The sequence below is a fragment of the Amblyomma maculatum genome, chromosome 11 (assembly GCF_055883805.1).
Source record: "Amblyomma maculatum isolate TAMU_Amacu chromosome 11, ASM5588380v1, whole genome shotgun sequence".
Lineage (NCBI taxonomy): Eukaryota > Metazoa > Arthropoda > Arachnida > Ixodida > Ixodidae > Amblyomma > Amblyomma maculatum.
Genome location: NC_139354.1, coordinates 120,859,154 through 120,878,704, shown reverse-complemented (window position 1 = coordinate 120,878,704; position 19,551 = coordinate 120,859,154). Strand labels below are relative to the sequence as shown.

General features: G+C 47.7%; 1 protein-coding gene across 1 annotated transcript; it reads left to right on the top strand.

Annotated features, from left to right (window-relative positions):
- Nucleotides 1-4,549: 4,549 nt before the first annotated feature.
- On the top strand, nucleotides 4,550-8,666 carry LOC146174869 (uncharacterized). The gene is made up of 3 exons (XM_084585473.1): nucleotides 4,550-5,998; nucleotides 6,914-7,677; nucleotides 8,648-8,666. The coding sequence occupies exons 1-3, from the start codon at nucleotides 5,339-5,341 to the stop codon at nucleotides 8,664-8,666; spliced, it is 1,443 nt and encodes a 480-aa protein (XP_084441599.1). The 5' UTR covers nucleotides 4,550-5,338.
- Nucleotides 8,667-19,551: the final 10,885 nt, after the last annotated feature.

Below are 19,551 nucleotides of genomic sequence, written 5' to 3'. Positions count from 1 at the left end.
CTGCCACATCGGCGCAACTATCTGGGCCATGACCCCTTTTCCCAAGCATTTCACCCCAGAAGAGCCGAGCACCAGGCCGGGGGAAAGCTTGTACCCATTGAAAAACCGGTGGGTAACCGGCGGCACCAGGGATCGAACCCGGTACCTCCCGAATGCGAGGCGGATGCTCTACCACAAGGCCACCGCTTCTTTTTTTTTTTTTTTTTCTTTATTTCCTGGCTTTGGTTCATACCATTTCACAAGAACACAACACGAATAACACAAAACAAAGTACATATTGGAAGGTCATCATCAGCCAATATCAGGCTGGCTTCGTCTCAGTACATTAAAACTCCCGCAACGACAGCAAAGGCTCTACCCTTGAGAGCCATTCGGGAGGTTCAGCAGCCACTTTCTGTATGGCAATAAACCAATTCACACTTTCTCGAAAGTATATTCTAGCGGGTCGAGCATCCCTGTCGCAGTGATAGCCCGCCATTCTGGAGCGCCATATAGAGTGGAGGCCCATGAGCATGATTAAATCATACGGAACGCCATCTTCATTATCAATGCTTAAATACCGGATGCCGTGGGAGTCTAGTGGAAATTCTTTCTTTATCGTACGTTGCAAAACATCCCAGAAATAAACCCCTTCCCAACAATGCAAAAAAAACATGGTCTATTGTTTCCGGCTGCTTGCAGATTAAACAGTGCGCCCCCCACGGTAAAAAAAATCCCTTTCCTCCAAAAACTTCTTTACTGATAATGTTCCGGTGTGTAATTTAAAGATAAATGTCTTAGCTCCTGGCGACACCTGCATTTTCTTTACTCTCTTCAAGACATCTCTGCCCGGACCTCCACTGTATAAGGTTCTGTACAAGGGTTGTGGCAAAACAATGTCACATAAATCGCGATACAGCTTTTTTCGTTTTACAATGGACAAATATTCATTAGAAAAACGCACTGAAAGAAGTCTTACACTAGCGACGACCTCCCTGTAATAACCAAAAATCCTACCCGTAGCTTCTTCGGTGGAGACAACTCCGGCAGTAGGCGCCGTAGCCTAACTTGGCAGACGGTGCGTAAAAAAGGGTCCGAAGCATCCCGAAAAAACAAAAACCGGTTGACCACCTGCCGTAAAAACAGATGGCCGAGTCCCAACCCGCCGTCTTTTACCCGACGGAACAAATTCGTCCTGCTGCAGCGTTCCCATTTACCTGCCCAAACAAAAACGGCGAAAATCCTGTGTAACTTCTGTACGTTTACGCGCGAACAACTCAAAACTTGCATTGCGTACCAAAGTTTGCTGATAAAAAAAAGATTGCATACAGTAGCTCTGGCAAAAATCGACATGTTTGCGCCTTTCCACTTCTCGGCTCTCTCCCGTAGTTCGGTCATTTGCCCTTTCCAATAATGCTCGCTTTCGCGGTAGGCACCCAGCTCGACGCCCAAGTACTTGGTCGGTGTGTCTGTCCACGTAACATTGGCAAAGCGATCTGGTTTCGACGGCCACTGTCCATGCCAGAGCCCAAGGCACTTGGCCCAGTTCACCCCGCTACCGGTAACTTGAGAGAACTCACGGATATATTTGACAGCCTCGGTGATACTCTCCTGGTCAACCGTAAAAATAACGATGTCGTCTCCATACGCGAGCAGCTTCACTTCGGCTGCTTGTAACCTAAACGCACTAATGTTGACATTATTCATAAGTTTCATGCACAATGTCATGCACAAGGCCACCGCTTCGGTGGCCTTGTGGTAGAGCATCCTAGTGGTTAGAGCGCCCGTCTCGGCTGCGGGAGGTGGTCAGTTCGAAACCCACCGCCGGGCACCCACCGGTAAAAATGGGTACAAGCGTCCCCCGGCCTGGTGCTCGGCTTTTACAGGGGTGTGCGTTTGGGAGAAGCTCCGTAAACCCCGCTGCGCGCCCCTCCTCCGCAGTGGGCCCAAACCCAGTTTCGAACCTCGCAGCCTGCAAAGGTGGTTCTGTTTGTCTTGCAAAGGTACTTCCTTTGACCCTCACCTGAAGTGCTCCCTTAGAGCCTCAGCTGCAGCAGTCCTAAAAAAAAAAAAGGGCCACATAATGGGCTGTTGCCGCGCAAGGCGGACTTATTGTTGTCCGATGGCGGAACGAATCACTGCCACATCGGCGCAACTATTTGGGCCGTGACCCCTTTTCCCAAGCATTTCACCCCAGAAGAGCCGAGCACCAGGCCGGGGGAAAGCTTGTACCCATATAAAAACCGGTGGGTAACCGGCGGCACCAGGGATCGAACCCGGTACCTCCCGAATGCGAGGCGGATGCTCTACCACAAGGCCACCGCTTCGGTTCGGGTGGTTAGAGCGCCCGTCTCGGCTGCGGGAGGTGGTCAGTTCGAAACCCACCGCCGGACACCCACCGGTAAAAATGGGTACAAGCGTCCCCCGGCCTGGTGCTCGGCTTTTACAGGGGTGTGCGTTTGGGAGAAGCTCCGTAAACCCCGCTGCGCGCCCCTCCTCCGCAGTGGTCCCAAACCCAGTTTCGAACCTCGCAGCCTGCAAAGGTGGTTCTGTTTGTCTTGCAAAGGTACTTCCTTTGACCCTCACCTGAAGTGCTCCCTTAGAGCCTCAGGTGCAGCAGTCCTAAAGAAACAAAACGAAAAAAAAAGGGCCACATAATGGGCTGTTGCCGCGCAAGGCGGACTTATTGTTGTCCGATGGCGGAACGAATCACTGCCACATCGGCGCAACTATTTGGGCCGTGACCCCTTTTCCCAAGCATTTCACCCCAGAAGAGCCGAGCACCAGGCCGGGGGAAAGCTTGTACCCATTTAAAAACCGGTGGGTAACCGGCGGCACCAGGGATCGAACCCGGTAAATGGGTTTCTGGAACTCTCTTGCTTTTTCCATGATCCAGCGAAGGTTGGCAATTTGGTCTCTAGTTCCTCTGCCCTTGCGAAACCCAGCTTGCACGTCCGGAAGCTCCCGATCCACATACTGCTGCAGCCTACCTTGCAGGATTTTTAACATCACCTTGCTAGCATGCGAAATAAGCGCGATCGTGCGGTAGTTGGAACAATCTTTGGCACTGCCTTTCTTTGGAATGGGGATGTAAACTGACCTCCTCCAATCCTGTGGCCACTGCAGGGTTGTCAAAATCTTTTGACATAATGTATGCAGTGTGTTACCACACTAGAATAACGAGCGTAGTGATTATTGTCGCTAATATAAAAAATAAATATTCTTGACTTTGCAGTCAACAACAGTCAAGTCACGGTGACTTTGCAGTCACCGTGGCCCTGACGGTGAACCCCTTCTCGCCCCGCGGCATATTTGAAGCGAGAGCGCAGGAAGCTCTCCCATTGGCCCTGCGAAAGTGCTGCCGTCGGATTGGACCATTTTGAGCGTCAACGGTTCTCGGCAACGGAGTCTCAAGTGCTTCCGTTCGAGACTCCGAGTGTGAGTTCGTCACGAGCGTCCATCGGGAGCAGTTCGCCCCCTGACAGTGCGGACGCGGCGGAATCTCCCCGGCCGTCGCTGCGCGAGAACAGTCGCGTATGGCAATGTTAGCTTTCGGCCCCAGAGCCGATCTTGTTGTGTAAATACATGTAAATAGTGTATAAAGCCTTTTCTTCATCTCACCAACGCCGACTCGGATTCATCGCTACCGCCCAGGGAGCTGACAGCCCTCGTTCACGAAACGGGTGACGAGCGCTGCGTTACCAACTCCTTGGCACAACCCTGTTGACGGTGGGCTACTGTGTGATAACCCCACCGGCACAACATTGGATGGCAGCTGTGGGATTGACCGGCGTCAGGCACCTCGGCGCGGTGAGTACCTGAAGTTTCCCTCAAACGCCAGACTTCTCTAACACACAGGGTAGCTTAGAGAAAGGCTGAGCGTAGCATTGTGTTAACCTTGCGTGTTTCAAGCCTACAGGAAGTGTTTTGAAAACCAGGGGATGCTGAGAAGGGAATCAGTGTGAGAAAGGCTTGCGCATCTTTTGCTAGGAGCGAGATAGCGAACGTATAGTACACTATTCTAAAAAGGCAAACAACAAGAGGCCGGTAAAAGATGGAGAGTTACAAGGTCAAAGAACTTCTCCAAATTTGTGAGGAGTTGGGCATCGATGTGGGCTCAACGAAAAGAAAAAAAGCGATCCTTGAGATCTTGCAGACTAATGACGTGACGGTTGAGGAAGCCGCAGAGGCCTGGGCTGAAGTCAGTGAACGTCGCGAGAAAGAGGAGGAGAAGGAACGTCGCGAGAAGGCGGAGGAGAAGGAACGTCGCGAGAAAGAGGAGGAGAAGGAACGTCGCGAGAAGTCGGAGGAGAAGGAACGTCGCGAGAAAGAGGAGGAGAAGGAACGTCGCGAGAAGGCGGAGGAGAAGGAACGTCGCGAGAAAGAGGAGGAGAGGGAACTTCGCGAGAAAGAATTGCGGGTGCGTGAGGCGAATATACAGCTGGAGCGTAAAAGGATAGAGTTGGAGCTTTACAAAGGCTCGCCAGCACCTAGCTTAGCTTCTGCGACAGTCCTTTCTAACAGTCCCAAAATCCGTGATCAACTACCGTCTTTTGCTATTGGCGAGGATATGGCTAAATTCCTCGTGAAATTTGAGCATGTGTGCGAACGGAATGACATCGAGCCATCCCTCTGGGCACAGAATTTGTTGGCTTTGCTTCCCGGGGAGGCATCTGACGTAATCACGTGCCTGTCGAAAGAGGCTTTCGAAAGCTACAGTGATGTCAAGGAGGCACTACTGCGGAAGTACAAATTGTCGCCTGAAGCCTTCCGGCAGAGGTTCCGATATGCTCATAAGGGTAAGGAGTCGCATGTTGACTTCGCGTTCCGTCTGTAGGCCGACCTAGTTGAGTGGCTCAAGGGCGAAGAGGTTTACAACGATCGCGATAAGCTCGTGGAATGCATCGCATTAGAGCAATTCTACCGTTGTATCGATGATGATGTCAGGCTCTGGTTGCTAGATAAGCTAACGGAGGTTAAGCTAAACAAGGCAGCAGAGTTAGCGGAAGAATATTACGCCCGCCGAAGCTTGCACAACAAGGCAGTGCGCGTAGAGAAAACTGACAGGAAAGATGGCTTTCCGAGGAGGCCCGACGAACGGAAGCCATTCACGCGTCGTGAGTTTCGTAAAGACTCGTCTCTTACAAAAGAAACTGTAAGGGAGGGGCAGAATGAGTCTCAGAGGGCTAATGATGTTCCCAAACAGGGCAACGATGCGACACGTTCATTTGAAAAACGCAAACCGTTGAAATGTTATAACTGCAAAAGGGAAGGGCACCTTGCAGCGTACTGCAAACAGAGAGTTGTGTTGGCGACCATTCGGGAAACAGACAAAAACCTGCGTCTGTTGGAGCCATATATGCAGGAGATTAAGGTAAACGGAAAAAAATGCAGAGCACTTCGAGACTCGGCAGCAACTATGGACGTTGTCCACCAGTCTTTGATATCCCCGAGTGAGTTTACGGGAGAATGCGCTTGGATACAGCAAGTGGCCGAGCAGCAGAGCGTCTGTCTACCAATTGCGATGGTCACCATTGAAGGAGAATTTGGTAAACTAAACACAGAAGCCGCTGTGTCAGCCGCCCTCCCGGAGCAATTTCCCTACCTCTTCTCAAACAGCTCGGAGCAGCTTCTTAAGGAACAGGGCAGATCTTTCTTTGCCGACGTGGCATACATGGCCCTCACGCGATCCAAAGCGCGCAATCTGTCGAGGCAACTTGATCTTGCATCGGTGAGCGAACCGCGCTGCGGCACACCGGACGAGCAGGGTAACTTGAGTGGTGAGACGGCACGGCAGGGAACGCGGAGCGCGGGAGAAGGTGTGAGCGAGCCGTGTTTGGACGTGGCTGAGAATGATGCCTGCGCTGTAGACGCGGCGCCGCCAGGCGACGCGAGCTCAACTCTCGCTCCGATTTCCACCGGCTGGCAAGCGCTGGCTGCAGTCGAGAAGGAAACTCTCATTCACGAGCAGCAGGAAGACTGCTCGATCGCCGATTTAATGAAGAGCGTCAAACTGGGTGTGAGGAAAAAGGGAGTTGAATTTTATGAGAGATCAGGCTTATTGTACCGCAGCTACACAGATAAGCAGGGTCTCAAATATGAGCAGCTTTTGATTCCTCGGAAGTATCGCGGGCAGTTACTGGAACTCGCGCACGAAAATGCGTGGGCAGGACATCTTGGCTTGAAAAAGACCAAAGCTAGAATTGCTCAGGAGTTTTATTGGCCGTATTGTTGGAAAGATGTTGAACAATTCGTGCGCTCTTGTGACACCTGCCAGAGAGTGGGCAAATCCACTGACAAATGGAAGGCGCCAATGAAGTTGGTGCCAGTCATAACAGAACCCTTTCGGCGACTGGTGATCGATATTGTAGGTCCTCTACCGGGATCAACGAACGGTTGCCGGTATGTTCTGACTGCCCTGTGTGTCGCGACCAGGTTCCCAGAGGCGGTACCACTTAAGGAGCTAAATTCTCCCCAGGTCGTGGATGCTCTGCTCTCAATTTTCGCACGCGTAGGGTTCCCTTCCGAGATTCAGTGTGACAACGGCAGCGTATTCACCAGCTGCCTAACTTCCACCTTTCTGGATAAATGCGGAATCAGAGTGGTGCACAGTTCGATCCATCACCCGCAATCTAACCCCGTGGAACGAATGCACTCGGTACTCAAGCGAATATTGAGAGCCCTGTGTTTTGAGCGCAAGTGTGATTGGGAGGCCTGCATTCCCGCCGCTATGTTCGCCTTGAGATCTGCTCCCCACGAGACCACAGGTTTTAGCCCAGCAGAGCTTGTGTATGGCCGAAGCTTGAGAACTCCGCTGCGCATGCTGCGAGAGTCTTGGGAAGGCGGCGATGAAGACTCAAATGTAGTCTCATACGTCCTCAACCTACTTCAGAGGCTGGGGAAAACAAAGGATATTGTAGAAATCCATATGAAGGCGGCGAAAATCTTGTCGAAGGAGTACTACAAGTCAGCAAAAAAACGCACCTTTGAGGTAGGCAGCCAAGTGATGCTTCTTCGGCCATCAAAGAAAAACAAGCTCGAAGTTCAATGGGAAGGGCCCGCAAAGATTGTATCGAAGCTTTCTGATACTAACTATGAAGTGAAATTGGGAAGACGGCCCAACAAAATTTATCACAGCAACCTGATGAAACCATACATTCAGCGTCAGGCAATTGTAAACTTGACTTTGAACGCGGCCGATGAGGAAGGGGAGGAAATCCTGACGACGGCCGACATGAGAGCGTGTGGTTTAGAGGTAATGTTGGATCAGTTGATGTTGGACGCACGTCTAGGCGCCACCCAAAGGGAAGATTTAAAGGGAATCGTTTCAGAATTTCAAGAGGTTTTTTCGAACCGTCCCGGAAAAACAACGGTCGTAGAGCACGACATCGAGCTGACATCGCAGGAACCGATTCGTAGTAAACCGTATCGATGTTCACCTGTGCAAAAGAAAATCATGGCTGAAGAGATCCAGCGCATGCGTGACTTGGGGGTTATAGCACCAAGTGAGAGCGACTACACATCGCCCCTAATACTAGTCCAGGTTCCAGGAAAAGATCCGAGGCCATGCGTCGATTATCGGCGTCTGAACGCGATAACCCGAGATCAGACATATCCAATACCGAACCTGGAAGAAAGGGTGGAGACAGTGTTGAAGGCAAATTACATCTCTACGCTAGACCTAGTGAGAGGCTATTGGCAAGTACCTCTTACAAAACAAGCTAGCCGTTACTCCGCATTTGTTTCTCCATTCGGAACGTTCCGCCCAGTTATGCTGAGTTTTGGACTCAAAAACGCGCCGTATTGTTTCTCCAGTCTGATGGATCGAGTGCTTCATGGCTTGGGCGATTTCGCGTTACCATACCTCGACGATGTGGCTGTCTTTTCAGATACTTGGGAGGAACATGTGGAGCACTTGCGAATCGTGTTGAGCAGGTTGAAAGAGGCGGGCCTTACTGCGAAACCGGCTAAATGTCACCTAGGTTGTGCGGAAGTGACTTATCTGGGCCATGTGGTGGGGCGCGGCCTGCGTAGACCTTCAGACATCAAGGTAGCAGCTATTGTGAACTATCCCCGGCCAACCACTAAGACAGAGATAAGGGCCTTTTTGGGTTTAGCTGGTTATTACCAACACTATGTGAGAGACTACTCTGACCTTGCCAGCCCGCTAACAGACGCACTCCGGAAATCTGAGCCCGTCAAAGTGATGTGGGACTCAGAGAAAGAGAACGCGTTTCAGAGGCTGAAACAAGCCCTGAGCAACAAGCCAGTTCTAACGGCGCCAGACTTTTCCAAGGGCTTCATTATTCAGTGTGACGCGAGTGATCGCGGCATGGGAGCGGTGCTATGCCAGGAAGAGGCTAATGGTCATGAACGACCAGTTTTATTCTTGAGCCGCAAACTCAGTTGTAGAGAAGAGGCGTACAGCACCTCTGAAAAAGAGTGCGCCTGCCTGGTGTGGGCCGTTCAAAGGCTCGCCTGCTATGTCTCCGGTTCTATGTTTATTGTGGAAACGGATCACTGCCCGCTAACATGGTTAAGTAACATGTCGTCTAAAAGCGGCCGTTTGCTGAGGTGGAGCATGACACTCCAGCAGCACAATCTCGTTGTCCGCTATAAAAAGGGGAGGTTGAACGCGAACGCAGACGCTCTAAGTCGGGCCTTCTAGGCCGCGCTTCCTGCAGTGACTCCGCGTTGCTTACCTTCTCTTGCTTCGCGACGGACTGTTATGTTCGCGGGCAGACTGGGAAAAATTAAAGGACCTCCTTGCTTCCTCAGTCATGGTCTACGGTCCAAGTGATTTCCAGGAGACTCTTTTCTATTACTGATTATTAATCTTCTTTGCTATTTAATGTATCCTTAATGCGCAAAATTGTTGTTTGAACCTTGTGTACTGCATCGTATACACTTGTCTCTTGTTGTAGTGGGAGCAAAAACGGGACAACAATTTAGCTAATTGAATTTGAAATTTTGCCTCTGTCTGGTGTTTGACGGGTGACCGAGGGTACTTGCTGGTGTTGGGGGTTGCCTGTTGTCGGTCGGTTTCGCAAGCCGCAGAACAGTCTACCGTTACCAGTGGCGAGTGGCAAGGGCATCGGAGCGACCCGGGCGAAGTTGATCGGCGTGCCCCGGCAACAAGGCTGTCGGCAGAGATCCTGACCTGGCGAGTGGAACCCGAGGCACGTGAGGCTACCTGGCGCCCGGACACTGTACGTGAGCTTGGAGGAACCTGGCGAACGAGCGCGCCCGGCATCCGAGCCACATGCGAGCAGCTCGTCTTCCCGGCGCATTGTCTGATGGCGGGGGTGCTGTTGTGCCTGGCCAAAGCCGCCTAGAAATTCAGCCGGACACCAAACTTCTTCGGCGAACGCCTCCTTCACAAACTTTGGATACTTCTCTGCAAAGCACCAATGCACTGGAGGCGAGCCGTACCAAAGGGACAGAAGCGACGTGTTTCAACATGCGCTGAACGTCCAGACAGCACGGCGCGCCGTGGCCCTGACGGTGAACCCCTTCTCGCCCCGCGGCATATTTGAAGCGAGAGCGCAGCAAGCTCTCCCATTGGCCCTGCGAAAGTGCTGCCGTCGGATTGGACCATTTTGAGCGTCAACGATTCTCGGCAACGGAGTCTCAAGTGCTTCCGTTCGAGACTCCGAGTGTGAGTTCGTCACGAGCGTCCATCGGGAGCAGTTCGCCCCCTGACAGTGCGGACGCGGCGGAATCTCCCCGGCCGTCGCTGCGCGAGAACAGTCGCGTATGGCTATGTTAGCTTTCGGCCCCAGAGCCGATCTTGTTGTGTAAATACATGTAAATAGTGTATAAAGCCTTTTCTTCATCTCACCAACGCCGACTCGGATTCATCGCTACCGCCCAGGGAGCTGACAGCCCTCGTTCACGAAACGGGTGACGAGCGCTGCGTTACCAACTCCTTGGCACAACCCTGTTGACGGTGGGCTACTGTGTGATAACCCCACCGGCACAACACCATGCAGACAGCTTTCACGTAACTCCAGTTTTTACCAAAAGCTAAACCACAGCTAATTGTTTAGACTGCGTATTATGGAGCTCTTATGAAGAACATAAGATTATGAAGATGAGCAAGAAGATGAGTGGCAATTTTTGAACGTGCGATTTCCCCAGGGCATTACTTATAGTCATGAATGACACCTCGATTCACGAAGCTGCTCTGGCCATGTCGTCGAAGTCCATGAACTGCGGTGCCGGTGGTATTCTTGGTACCTTGAATGACACCGACGTATGGTATAAGCCGCCTTCTCTGTCTACCGAGCTGCAGGAGCTGCCCTCTCATGCAGCTATTGAACTGCCAACCATCTGGCAAACCCTTATTTTCTCCTTGGGTCCTGGCGCAAAGCTCGTCTTTCATGCGGATGACGTATTCAGGCGGCAAAACGTCTGCTCGAGAATGCTTTATAAAATCTTGCTTTGATGCGAATGGCCACGGAACCTACGAATGCTACAGGACAGCAGCTTGCGCAAGTTGGTTATCCATTTTTGACAAAACAAATGCGTAGAAAAGGGAAAAGACACAGGCGCCACTCGTGTCTTGTCCGTTTGCTACGCGCAGTTTTCGTCTCAAAGATACAGGAAGCATACGCATGACCAGAGCGCTGTCCGAAATTGCCATTGCCATCTGATAGCCTTCAATTTCATGAATGAAATCACTACCAGATTTCTTGTTGGCATATCCTTCAATTCTGGGCGCAGCTGATTATCGCACTATAAGCGAGTTGGCGCTATTAAAACTTCATTATTAGGTCAGTAGGTCAAGCATTCCGCTATTGAAGTCCGACTGTTCGTTTTTCCTGTCTCCTAACTGCTATTGTACGGAATCAGTGTGGATGGGAGGGTGAACTGCATTTGTCAATTGGGCACTTACGCACGGTACCGCTTCCGTCTTCATTCTGGTCGGGCTCCACTTCGCTGTCCGTGTTCAGACGGAATGCACCGTGCCGGTTGCTGACAACATGACTGCGTCCTAGCCGCGCTGTCTTGGAATATCCTGTTCTCTACTTTCCGCCGTCCTTATCAGGACTCACTCTCAAGCCGATCACATGTCACGCCGCGTGATAAAGTCTGCACACGCGCAGTTGAGCTACTGCCGCACGCACCAGGTCAGAGTGCAAGGCGTGCGCGTAGTTCAAAAGGCCATGAGTGCCGCGAGAGCCCCACAAGGTATATATGCCAAACCTTTGTGCCCTACAACTTTATTGTACAACATAAGCTTTTTGCTGATCTTCGCAACATCTAAACTAATACGTAATGCCCTTGTTTATTATATAGTGCAATATTGAACCGTCACCTTTTACCCCTCTTCTTTCACCTGGCGTTCCATAAAAAATTCATTCATAAACAGATTCTTCGATCTTTAGCTGATAATAGATACATTCCAGCTATTTCAAATTTCTTATGCTTTCTGGAGGTGTCTTTGTTTACGGACTATTCATTTAAATTTTAGTGCTTTTTTATTTTAGGTGCGCCGACATTTTACTTCGTCTTGGATATGCCGATGCGTGAATTTTGTTTTAATCAAATATATTCCTTTCAGCCATTTTACACAAATGACGTCACCTGTCTGTGCTGCTATTACGCTCCTAACGATTTTAAATATTTGCTTGAGGCTCTGCTTTCTGTAACCACTAAACATGAATTCCGATTTATCTGTGGAGAAAGTATTGTGACATACCTTAAGTATAATATTGCTTGTACAGTCTAATTTTTCGACCCTTTTATTTTCCCCCTCTCTGTATGCTTGATGTTGCTAGTGGCACTGATAATTTGCTGGGGACTTCCGGGTTCAGCCCGACAAGCCTTCGGAGCTTGGGCTGATGTTCCAACTACATAAGGACATTTTGAATAATGAAGGTTTTATTATTAGTAATCCTAGCGGTATCATTTATAAACGGCAGTTTTCCGCGCTAAATAATTTCTGAGAATACATAGACCTCTTGGCTGATATTAATCCCTCAAAGCGAGATGGTTATTAGATAGAGGCGTATTATATTTAGGCAAAAACAAAAGCCTTAGATAATTCTCAGGTTTACCAGGTATACCGGAGAGGCGAGAGCTACGACTAGGTTTTCTTGTCAATAAGTATATAGCTGGTAATACCGATGAATTCAGTAGTATTAATAACAGGGGGTTAGGCCTCGTATTTAAGCATAATAAATAGTATAAATTGAAGGTTTACAGGCCTACGCACTTACGTGTAGTCATGATGACCAGGCAGTTCGAAATACGAAGATGTGGAATTGGCAATGCGGAAATAAAAGACGCATTAAACTGTACTAATGGGCGACTTCAATGCCAACGTAGGGAAAACGGAGGCAGGAGATCAGGCAGTGGGTGATGATGGCACTGGTTCTATGAATACGACGGGGGAGTTACTAGTTGTGTTTGCAGAGCGCAATAACTCAATATTTATGCACGCCTTCTTCAGCAAACGGAAGAACTGGAAGTGAACATGGAAAAGTCCTAATGGGGCGACTAAAAATGAAATTGTCTTCATAATGTGTTCTAACCCTGCCGTCGTGCAGGACGCAGAGGTAATCGGAAATGTGCGATCCAGTGACCACAGGATGGTAAGGTCTCGAATTAGTCTAACTCTGAAAAGGGAACGAAACAGATTGGTAAGAAAGAAGTTCATCAACGAATTTGCGGCTAGGGGGAGGGTAGAACAGCGTAGGATTTCGCTACAGAATAGATATTTAGCTCTAACCAAGGAGGACTACATAAGCCTAGAAACAATGAAGAATAATTTCAGGGTTATCATTACTGAGAGCACTGTAGAGGTAGGCGGTAAGATAGAGATTATAAAGGTAAGCTGTCTAAGGCGACAAAACATTTGATTAAGAAACGCCAAAGTATGAAAGCTTGTAATCCAACAGACCAGACAGAATTGGCTGAGATATGAAAGCAAATCAATAAGCGTAAAGTGGCCGATATAAGGAAGTATAACATGGAGAAAATTCAGCATGCTGTAAAGAACGGCGGAAGTTTTAAAGCAATGAAGAAGCAATTGGCATAGGCAAAAACCAGATGTATGCGCTAAGGGACAAGGCGGGCGACGTCATCCCGAATATGGACAAGATAGTCAAAGTAACCGAGGAGTTCTATACTTATCTCTATAAAAGCCAAAGAAGACAGGACAATAATGAGATTGGCGGTAGGGAAAACAGTCAGACCTTCCGCCAGTGACGAAGGACGAAGTTAAGAAAGCGTTAGAAACTATGAAAAGGGGGAACGCAGCTAGAGAGGATCAGGTCTCTATAGATTTGTTGGAGGACAGAGGCGGTATCATGCTAGACAAAATAGCCACCCTGCATACGCAGTGCCTGGTGTAATCGAGTGTGCCGGAAACATGAAAGAACGCTACATATATTTTAGTTCATAACAAAAGGGACACTAAGGACTTGAAAACCTCTAGAAAAATCAGCTTACTATGTGTTACATATAAGGATTTCACTAAGGGATTAGCTAGCAGAATCAGGATAATCTTAGCTTCTATCAAGCAAAAATGCCAACAGGTTCTCGGAAACGGTAATCTATCATCGATCATACCCGTACCATTAACCAGATGATACAAAAATGCTCAGAGTATAACCAGCACTTATACATAGCATTCATTGATTACCAAAAAGCATTCGACTCAGTAGAAACTTCGGAGATCATGCATGAATTGCGAACACATAGTTGTGCATAAAGAAAGTAACAAAATTGCCATTAAGAAAGGTGCTAGGCAAGTAGACACGATCTCCTCAGTACTATTCACATATTGCTTAGAAGTATTCAGAGAGTTGGAATGGGAGCAGTTAGGGATAAGGGTAGATGGAGAATATTTCAGTAATCTGCGATTCGTTGATGACATTGCCTTGCTAAGTAACTGAGGTGTGGAACTGCAAATAATGGTTTATGGCCAAGGCAGGAAAAGTGGAAAGAGAGGCTTGAAAATCAATATGCAGAAGACTAAGGCAATGTTCAAAGACCACGGGAAGGAACAGCAGTTTACGTTAGGTAGTGAAACACTGGAAGTAGCAGGCGAATATGTCTGCTTAGGACAGGTAGTAACCGCAGATCCGGATCATGAAAGGGAATTAACAAGGAGAATAAGATTGGGATGAGCGCATCTGGCAAGCAATCGCAGAATATGACTAGAAGCGTACCGGTATCGCTCTAGAGGAAATTATACAACAGTTGCATCATTACCTGTACTCACCCATGGGGCTGAAACGTGGAGGCTAACAAAGAGGGTTCTACTTAAGTTTGGGACAACCCAGAGGTTATGGAACGAACAATGTTCGGGGTAAAATTGAGAGATAGAAAGCGCGCAGAGTGGGTCAGAGAAATACTCAAGTTACGGACATTCTAGGGGAAATTAAGAAGAAAAAATGGGCATGTGCAGGACATGTAGTGCGAAGAGAGGATAACCGATGGTCGCTTAGGGTAGCAAACTGGATTCCAAGGGAAGGAAAGTGTAGCAGGTGCGGCAGACAGGCAAGTGTGCGGATGAGGTTAAGAAGTTGGCAGTGGTCAAGAGGATGCAGCTAGTGCAGGACCGGGTTAATTGGAGGAATATGGGAGAGGCCTTCGCCCTGCATTGAGCACCATCATGTTGATGATGATGATGAATTCTCTTCTAGTGCAGACGTCCTTTATACCTCCAACCACTTTGTATTTGTTATGCGTGGTCGTTGCAATGGCTGGCTATAGCGTGCACTATGGGCTTGAATTTCACAGATGTTTTATCAGTCTAAAAGAGAGCGTTTTGTGGCTTTAAAACTTCAGGTATTTTATGAAACGTTGACACGTTCCGCAGAAGTGCGTATTACGCTCATCTAAGTGTATGCGTAAACGTACCATAAGGGAGGATGCTGTTATCGATTAGAGCTGACATGATGTGCCCTTTAGTCAGAACAACCAAAAGTCAAAGAGGTAATCTTTAAACCTATTCAAAAAATATGCTAGTCCAACTGGAGTGACAATACAAGTGACGGTGCTTCTTGTTCAGGCCGAAAATAACGGGCAAACAAACGTGTAACAGAAAACAGGAAGTTCAAGAAGAATATTCATAATGAATTTGCTGCACACTTCACAAGAACAGATTTAATTCCTCTAGGAACCGAATGACGCACACTGTAAATGAGAAAATCAAATAATACATAAAACAAGGTTCAAGGAGAATATTCATAATGAGTTTGCGGCACACTTCACAAGAACAGATTTAATCCCTCTAGGAAGCGAATGGCACACACTGTAAATGAGAAAATCAAATAATACATAAAACAAGGTTCAAGGAGAATATTCATAATGAGTATGCGGCACACTTCACAAGAACAGATTTAATCCCTCTAGGAAGCGAATGGCACACACTGTAAATGAGAAAATCAAATAATACATAAAACAAGGATGCCCTTAGCGTACTCTCTCGCGTATACCCGAGTATATCCGGTGTGTATACCCTATTTTAAATTAACAATAAGCCGAGCGAACGCTCTCACAATCGCGTTTTATGGAGCGCTTGGCTTCAATGTATGAATAATCTCTTTGAAATAAAATGTATTTTATTTGTTTTGGGTTTAAAATTGTGAAATAATGCGTAATGCCAGATATGAGCAGTGCAGTTGGCGCCCGTTCATAATTTCTGGAAAAGGTATTTTTGTGCATATATTGAAAACGAGCGCATTGTGCATATATTGAAAACGAGGGCATTGTGCATAGAAAAATAGAAAAGCATAATAGGTACGCAAAATAAAACTCTGACTTGATTTTGGTTGTAATTAGAAAATTCTTAATTAGTAAATAAGAATGTGTTGCTGATCAGCATCTTGGGGTTTTATACAAATGTGTAGTGATTGTGTAGCAGGCTGCAAGGCATGATCTTGCAGCCTCGTCTAACAGAATGACGATGGTAAAAATAAACATGACTGTTCAAAAAAGGAACTGAAATACGCGCAATGGTTCTGTCCCCTTTCGATTAGCACAGTTTACACCGCGAGCTCGTTTTCCTCTAGGTTTCATAAAAGAGGGAAACTTGCATTGGGGAGCGAAAAAGTTGCAAATGCCTGGTGTTTAATGCCGGCATTCGGAAGGACGTTTTGCTGATCATGGCAGGCCACCTAATGTATCACATGCGTAACATCACCTGAACCGGCATCGGCACCCACGTATAGTGCAGCATGGTAGTGCGTTAGAAGCGCCCGGCTCGTTCAAGGAAATAATAGGCAGTGATTGTGAGATGAGTGCAGAGATATTATTATGCTTGGCATCATTAGTCCTTTATCATGAGACTTGACATACAGGAATTCAAGCCTCAGAACGCCTTCCAAGTTCGTTGATTTATCTAGTCCATCAGCGGCTATTCTCACTTGTGCGTCGTTTCATGTGCTTCATGGTACTCTACAAAGTACGTCTCGCGTGCCCGTTATGATCACGTGATCGCATGACCGACATGTGTGACTCGCGTGACCGTTAGTACATTTTTTAACTTTGTTATTGTTCCACCGACTGCATTAGTTGTGCAAGTAAATCATAGATGCAACATTTCAAACGAGTTTTCATTGCGGATTGTAGGGTGCTTAAGGGCTATTTTATGTCGTGTACGATGTACGTACACTCAAGATGCTTCAGCAGAACTTGTAAATTATTTCATTTTTTTTCCACGAGGGGACGCTACGGGTGTGTGATCAGCTGAGGCTGCATTTATTTCAAGCAAATATGCCATGGGGGTCAGAGCCTCCCCCGCCACGTGGCCCGCAGATCGCGTGCGTGGTTTGAATGGAGTGATGCCTCTTGAAGTTGCCTTGTGGAGTGAAGTGCTAACATCTAAGCCATAGCGTGTACGTTGGAAACTGAGAAGCGGTGAATGCTTGGCTGCTTTTTCACGTCTAGAACAAATCTAACCGAGTAGAAGTCAACGCAGAATTCTGTCCAAGCTGGTTGAAATACACTGCATACAAGGGCACAGGAGCAAGGACAACAGAAAAACAACGGACAACGCACGCAGATGCAACAGGCGTCATAGTATGAAAGAGAACGGAAAGAAAGAGTCTTCAGTGTTTTTGCGCTCTTGTAAGTGAGTTAAGGTACGTGTTTTGCTCCTCGTCGATTATAACTTAGCTCGCACTGGCGCTGCGGTTACTTCTTTGAGTGTGTTAGATCTTTACAGCGTCTGTCTTTAAGTTGAAACGAGGTGTTGCAGTTTATTATATGTACAGTCGATACATACACCAGACTCGTGATGCTGCAAAGAAGGAATATTTACTTAATATAAATACGCCAGGGTGATAGCCTGTAGATTAAGCGAGAACCTGCTTCTGAAAAGCCCATTAATAAGCGCATAGGAGAGGTTACGTAACTAGAGATAAAAGCGTCAGGTGGAGTGTAATGCATATGAACGTAAAAGCGCTTCCCGACAGTCTACCTGTTTTATAGAACCCGGGTCGCAGGAGTCTGTTTTTCGACTCTAAGCGTATGCGGTCCACCAGTCAGTATTCGCAGATGTCCGTTGTCGTCTACTTCATCCCTTAGCCAGTTCGAGGGCATTTTCGAGTACTCCGGAGCTCTACGGTGGTCATTCTGACGTTAATCACTGCTCGAAGGAATCCTTCATGCTGCCAATGCCATGACAGTCACAAGTTGAACTCGGGCGGTTTCAAAACTCACGATTTTCGCTCGTGTTCACCTGTGAATCCAAACTATAACGCATATTCTGGGTGGGTCGTGTAAACATAATGCGCATATTATATACGCTAGGTGAGGCAACGCCCCAACATGCTTGCTGGCATCAGCAAAGCTATGCTCCCGGACGCCGATAATATTGACCGCGGGAACTTGGGTTCTAGGCATCCGAGCAACATTTTCGAATGCACATAAAGAGTCTGTGGAAGGTGGTTTGTTATCTCGAAGTGCAATGACATAACAATCATACGACCTGAATTCTTTTGTGTAAAACAAGCGAAAAGAAGTCGGCCCGTCCCTCCGAAAACTTCCGAGGCATGAGGCATAGAGGGCGACGGTGACGAAGTGGCGCTATGGAGCATGCACAGTTGTCCGGTAGAATGATTTCACAACTGTCAAGGTGCAAGGTTGTCCTGTCAAAGGCGATATATCTGAATGCGAGAAACATTGCTGTTGCCGTCAGGTTAATATCACTCCCTTGCACAAGCAATGAGTGACGCGGCGTTTATTACTAAGGAATTGAAAGGATTGTTGGTGTCGATCGTGAGACAAAGAAATGGGCTTCACGGAAAAACCTTTTGTCAAATACGTAGTGAACGCTAAGACACTGATAAATGGTCCTGGTGACCAACCTTCTAGACTGTGCCTATCTTCAGCGCGAGCGTTGCTTATTCAGGAACTGTTTTTCTAAACGATCGAGCGTATATCGCGTCAGAATTCATCTGCTGTTTCGTGCGGTTGGTTCTAAATATTATTTGTGTCTCCAAGGGGACTTGATAAGTTGCTGGCTTACCGCATGGAGAAAAAATATGATGCGAAAAAAGTCAACATGTAGCAGACGTCCAAAGTCTTCTCAAGTGAATGACCAAACAGGAATGGCGCACAAGTGCTTCCCGTGGTATCTCATCACAATATTTCTCGTGTGTACGGCATGTTCGACTTTGCAACCTCCAAGCTATAAGGCTCACTGTCGCCACTCGCGGGTGAAACTGCCAAGTTTTTGACAATAATCTCATGCTTGGCTTTTTATTGTAGCTTCAGTTCAGTTCAGTCGTTCAGTCGTGTCCGACTTTTCGTGACCCTATAGACCATGTCACGCCACGCTTTCCGGTCTCTCACTATCTTCCCAACATCACATAACTTCATCTGCAGTGCCTCGAGGATGCCATCTAACCATCGCGTTCGCTGCCTACCCTTTCTCCGGCGACCATCAACCTTTCCCAACATCAAATCTTTCTCCAGCGACTCCTCTCTTCTCATGAGATGACCAAAGTAGTTGAGCTTTAACTTTAGAATTGGACCCTCAAATGAGCAGTCAGGGTTTTTGGTCGACAATATCGACTGATTTGATCTTCTGGCAGTCCAAGGAACTCTCACGAGTCTTCGCCAGCACCACAATTCAAACGCGTCAATTCTTCGGCGGTCAGCCTTTTTCACAGTTCAACTCTCGCATCCATACATCACAACCGGAAATACCATAGCATGCGTTATACGGATCTTGGTTGGCAGACTAATGTCTCTGCTTTTTACTAGGCGGTCAAGGCTAACCATTGCTATATTTGCGTAAAAATATATTCGTAAATATATGCGCTTTCTTTCAGAGTACTTGATATCGCAGCAATGGTTGGCGTGAGGATGCACTTCATGTGTACCTTTTCCCTTCGATAGCGGATAGACAAATGATGGCTGAAAGAGGTGACATGTCATTGACCCGCTTGAAACGGGCGTTACTACCAGATTCCATCGACTGTATAGATACGTATTGGGTAAGTCATGATATTGTGGTGATTATCGATTTAACATTGATAACAATGAACGCCGCTAGTGCTTAGTATTGATAAACGAGGAAGCTGCATGCGCATGTTGCTCTAGTGCGGC

What these genes read in the sequence shown, in the direction of transcription:
- LOC146174869 (XM_084585473.1), top strand. Translation starts at nt 5,339, where the DNA reads ATGCAGGAGATTAAGGTAAACGGAAAAAAATGCAGAGCACTTCGAGAC. An exon ending in TGAAGAGCGTCAAACTGGGT is followed by an intron (nt 5,999 to 6,913) that starts GTGAGGAAAAAG and finishes ATCCATATGAAG; the next exon opens with GCGGCGAAAATCTTGTCGAA.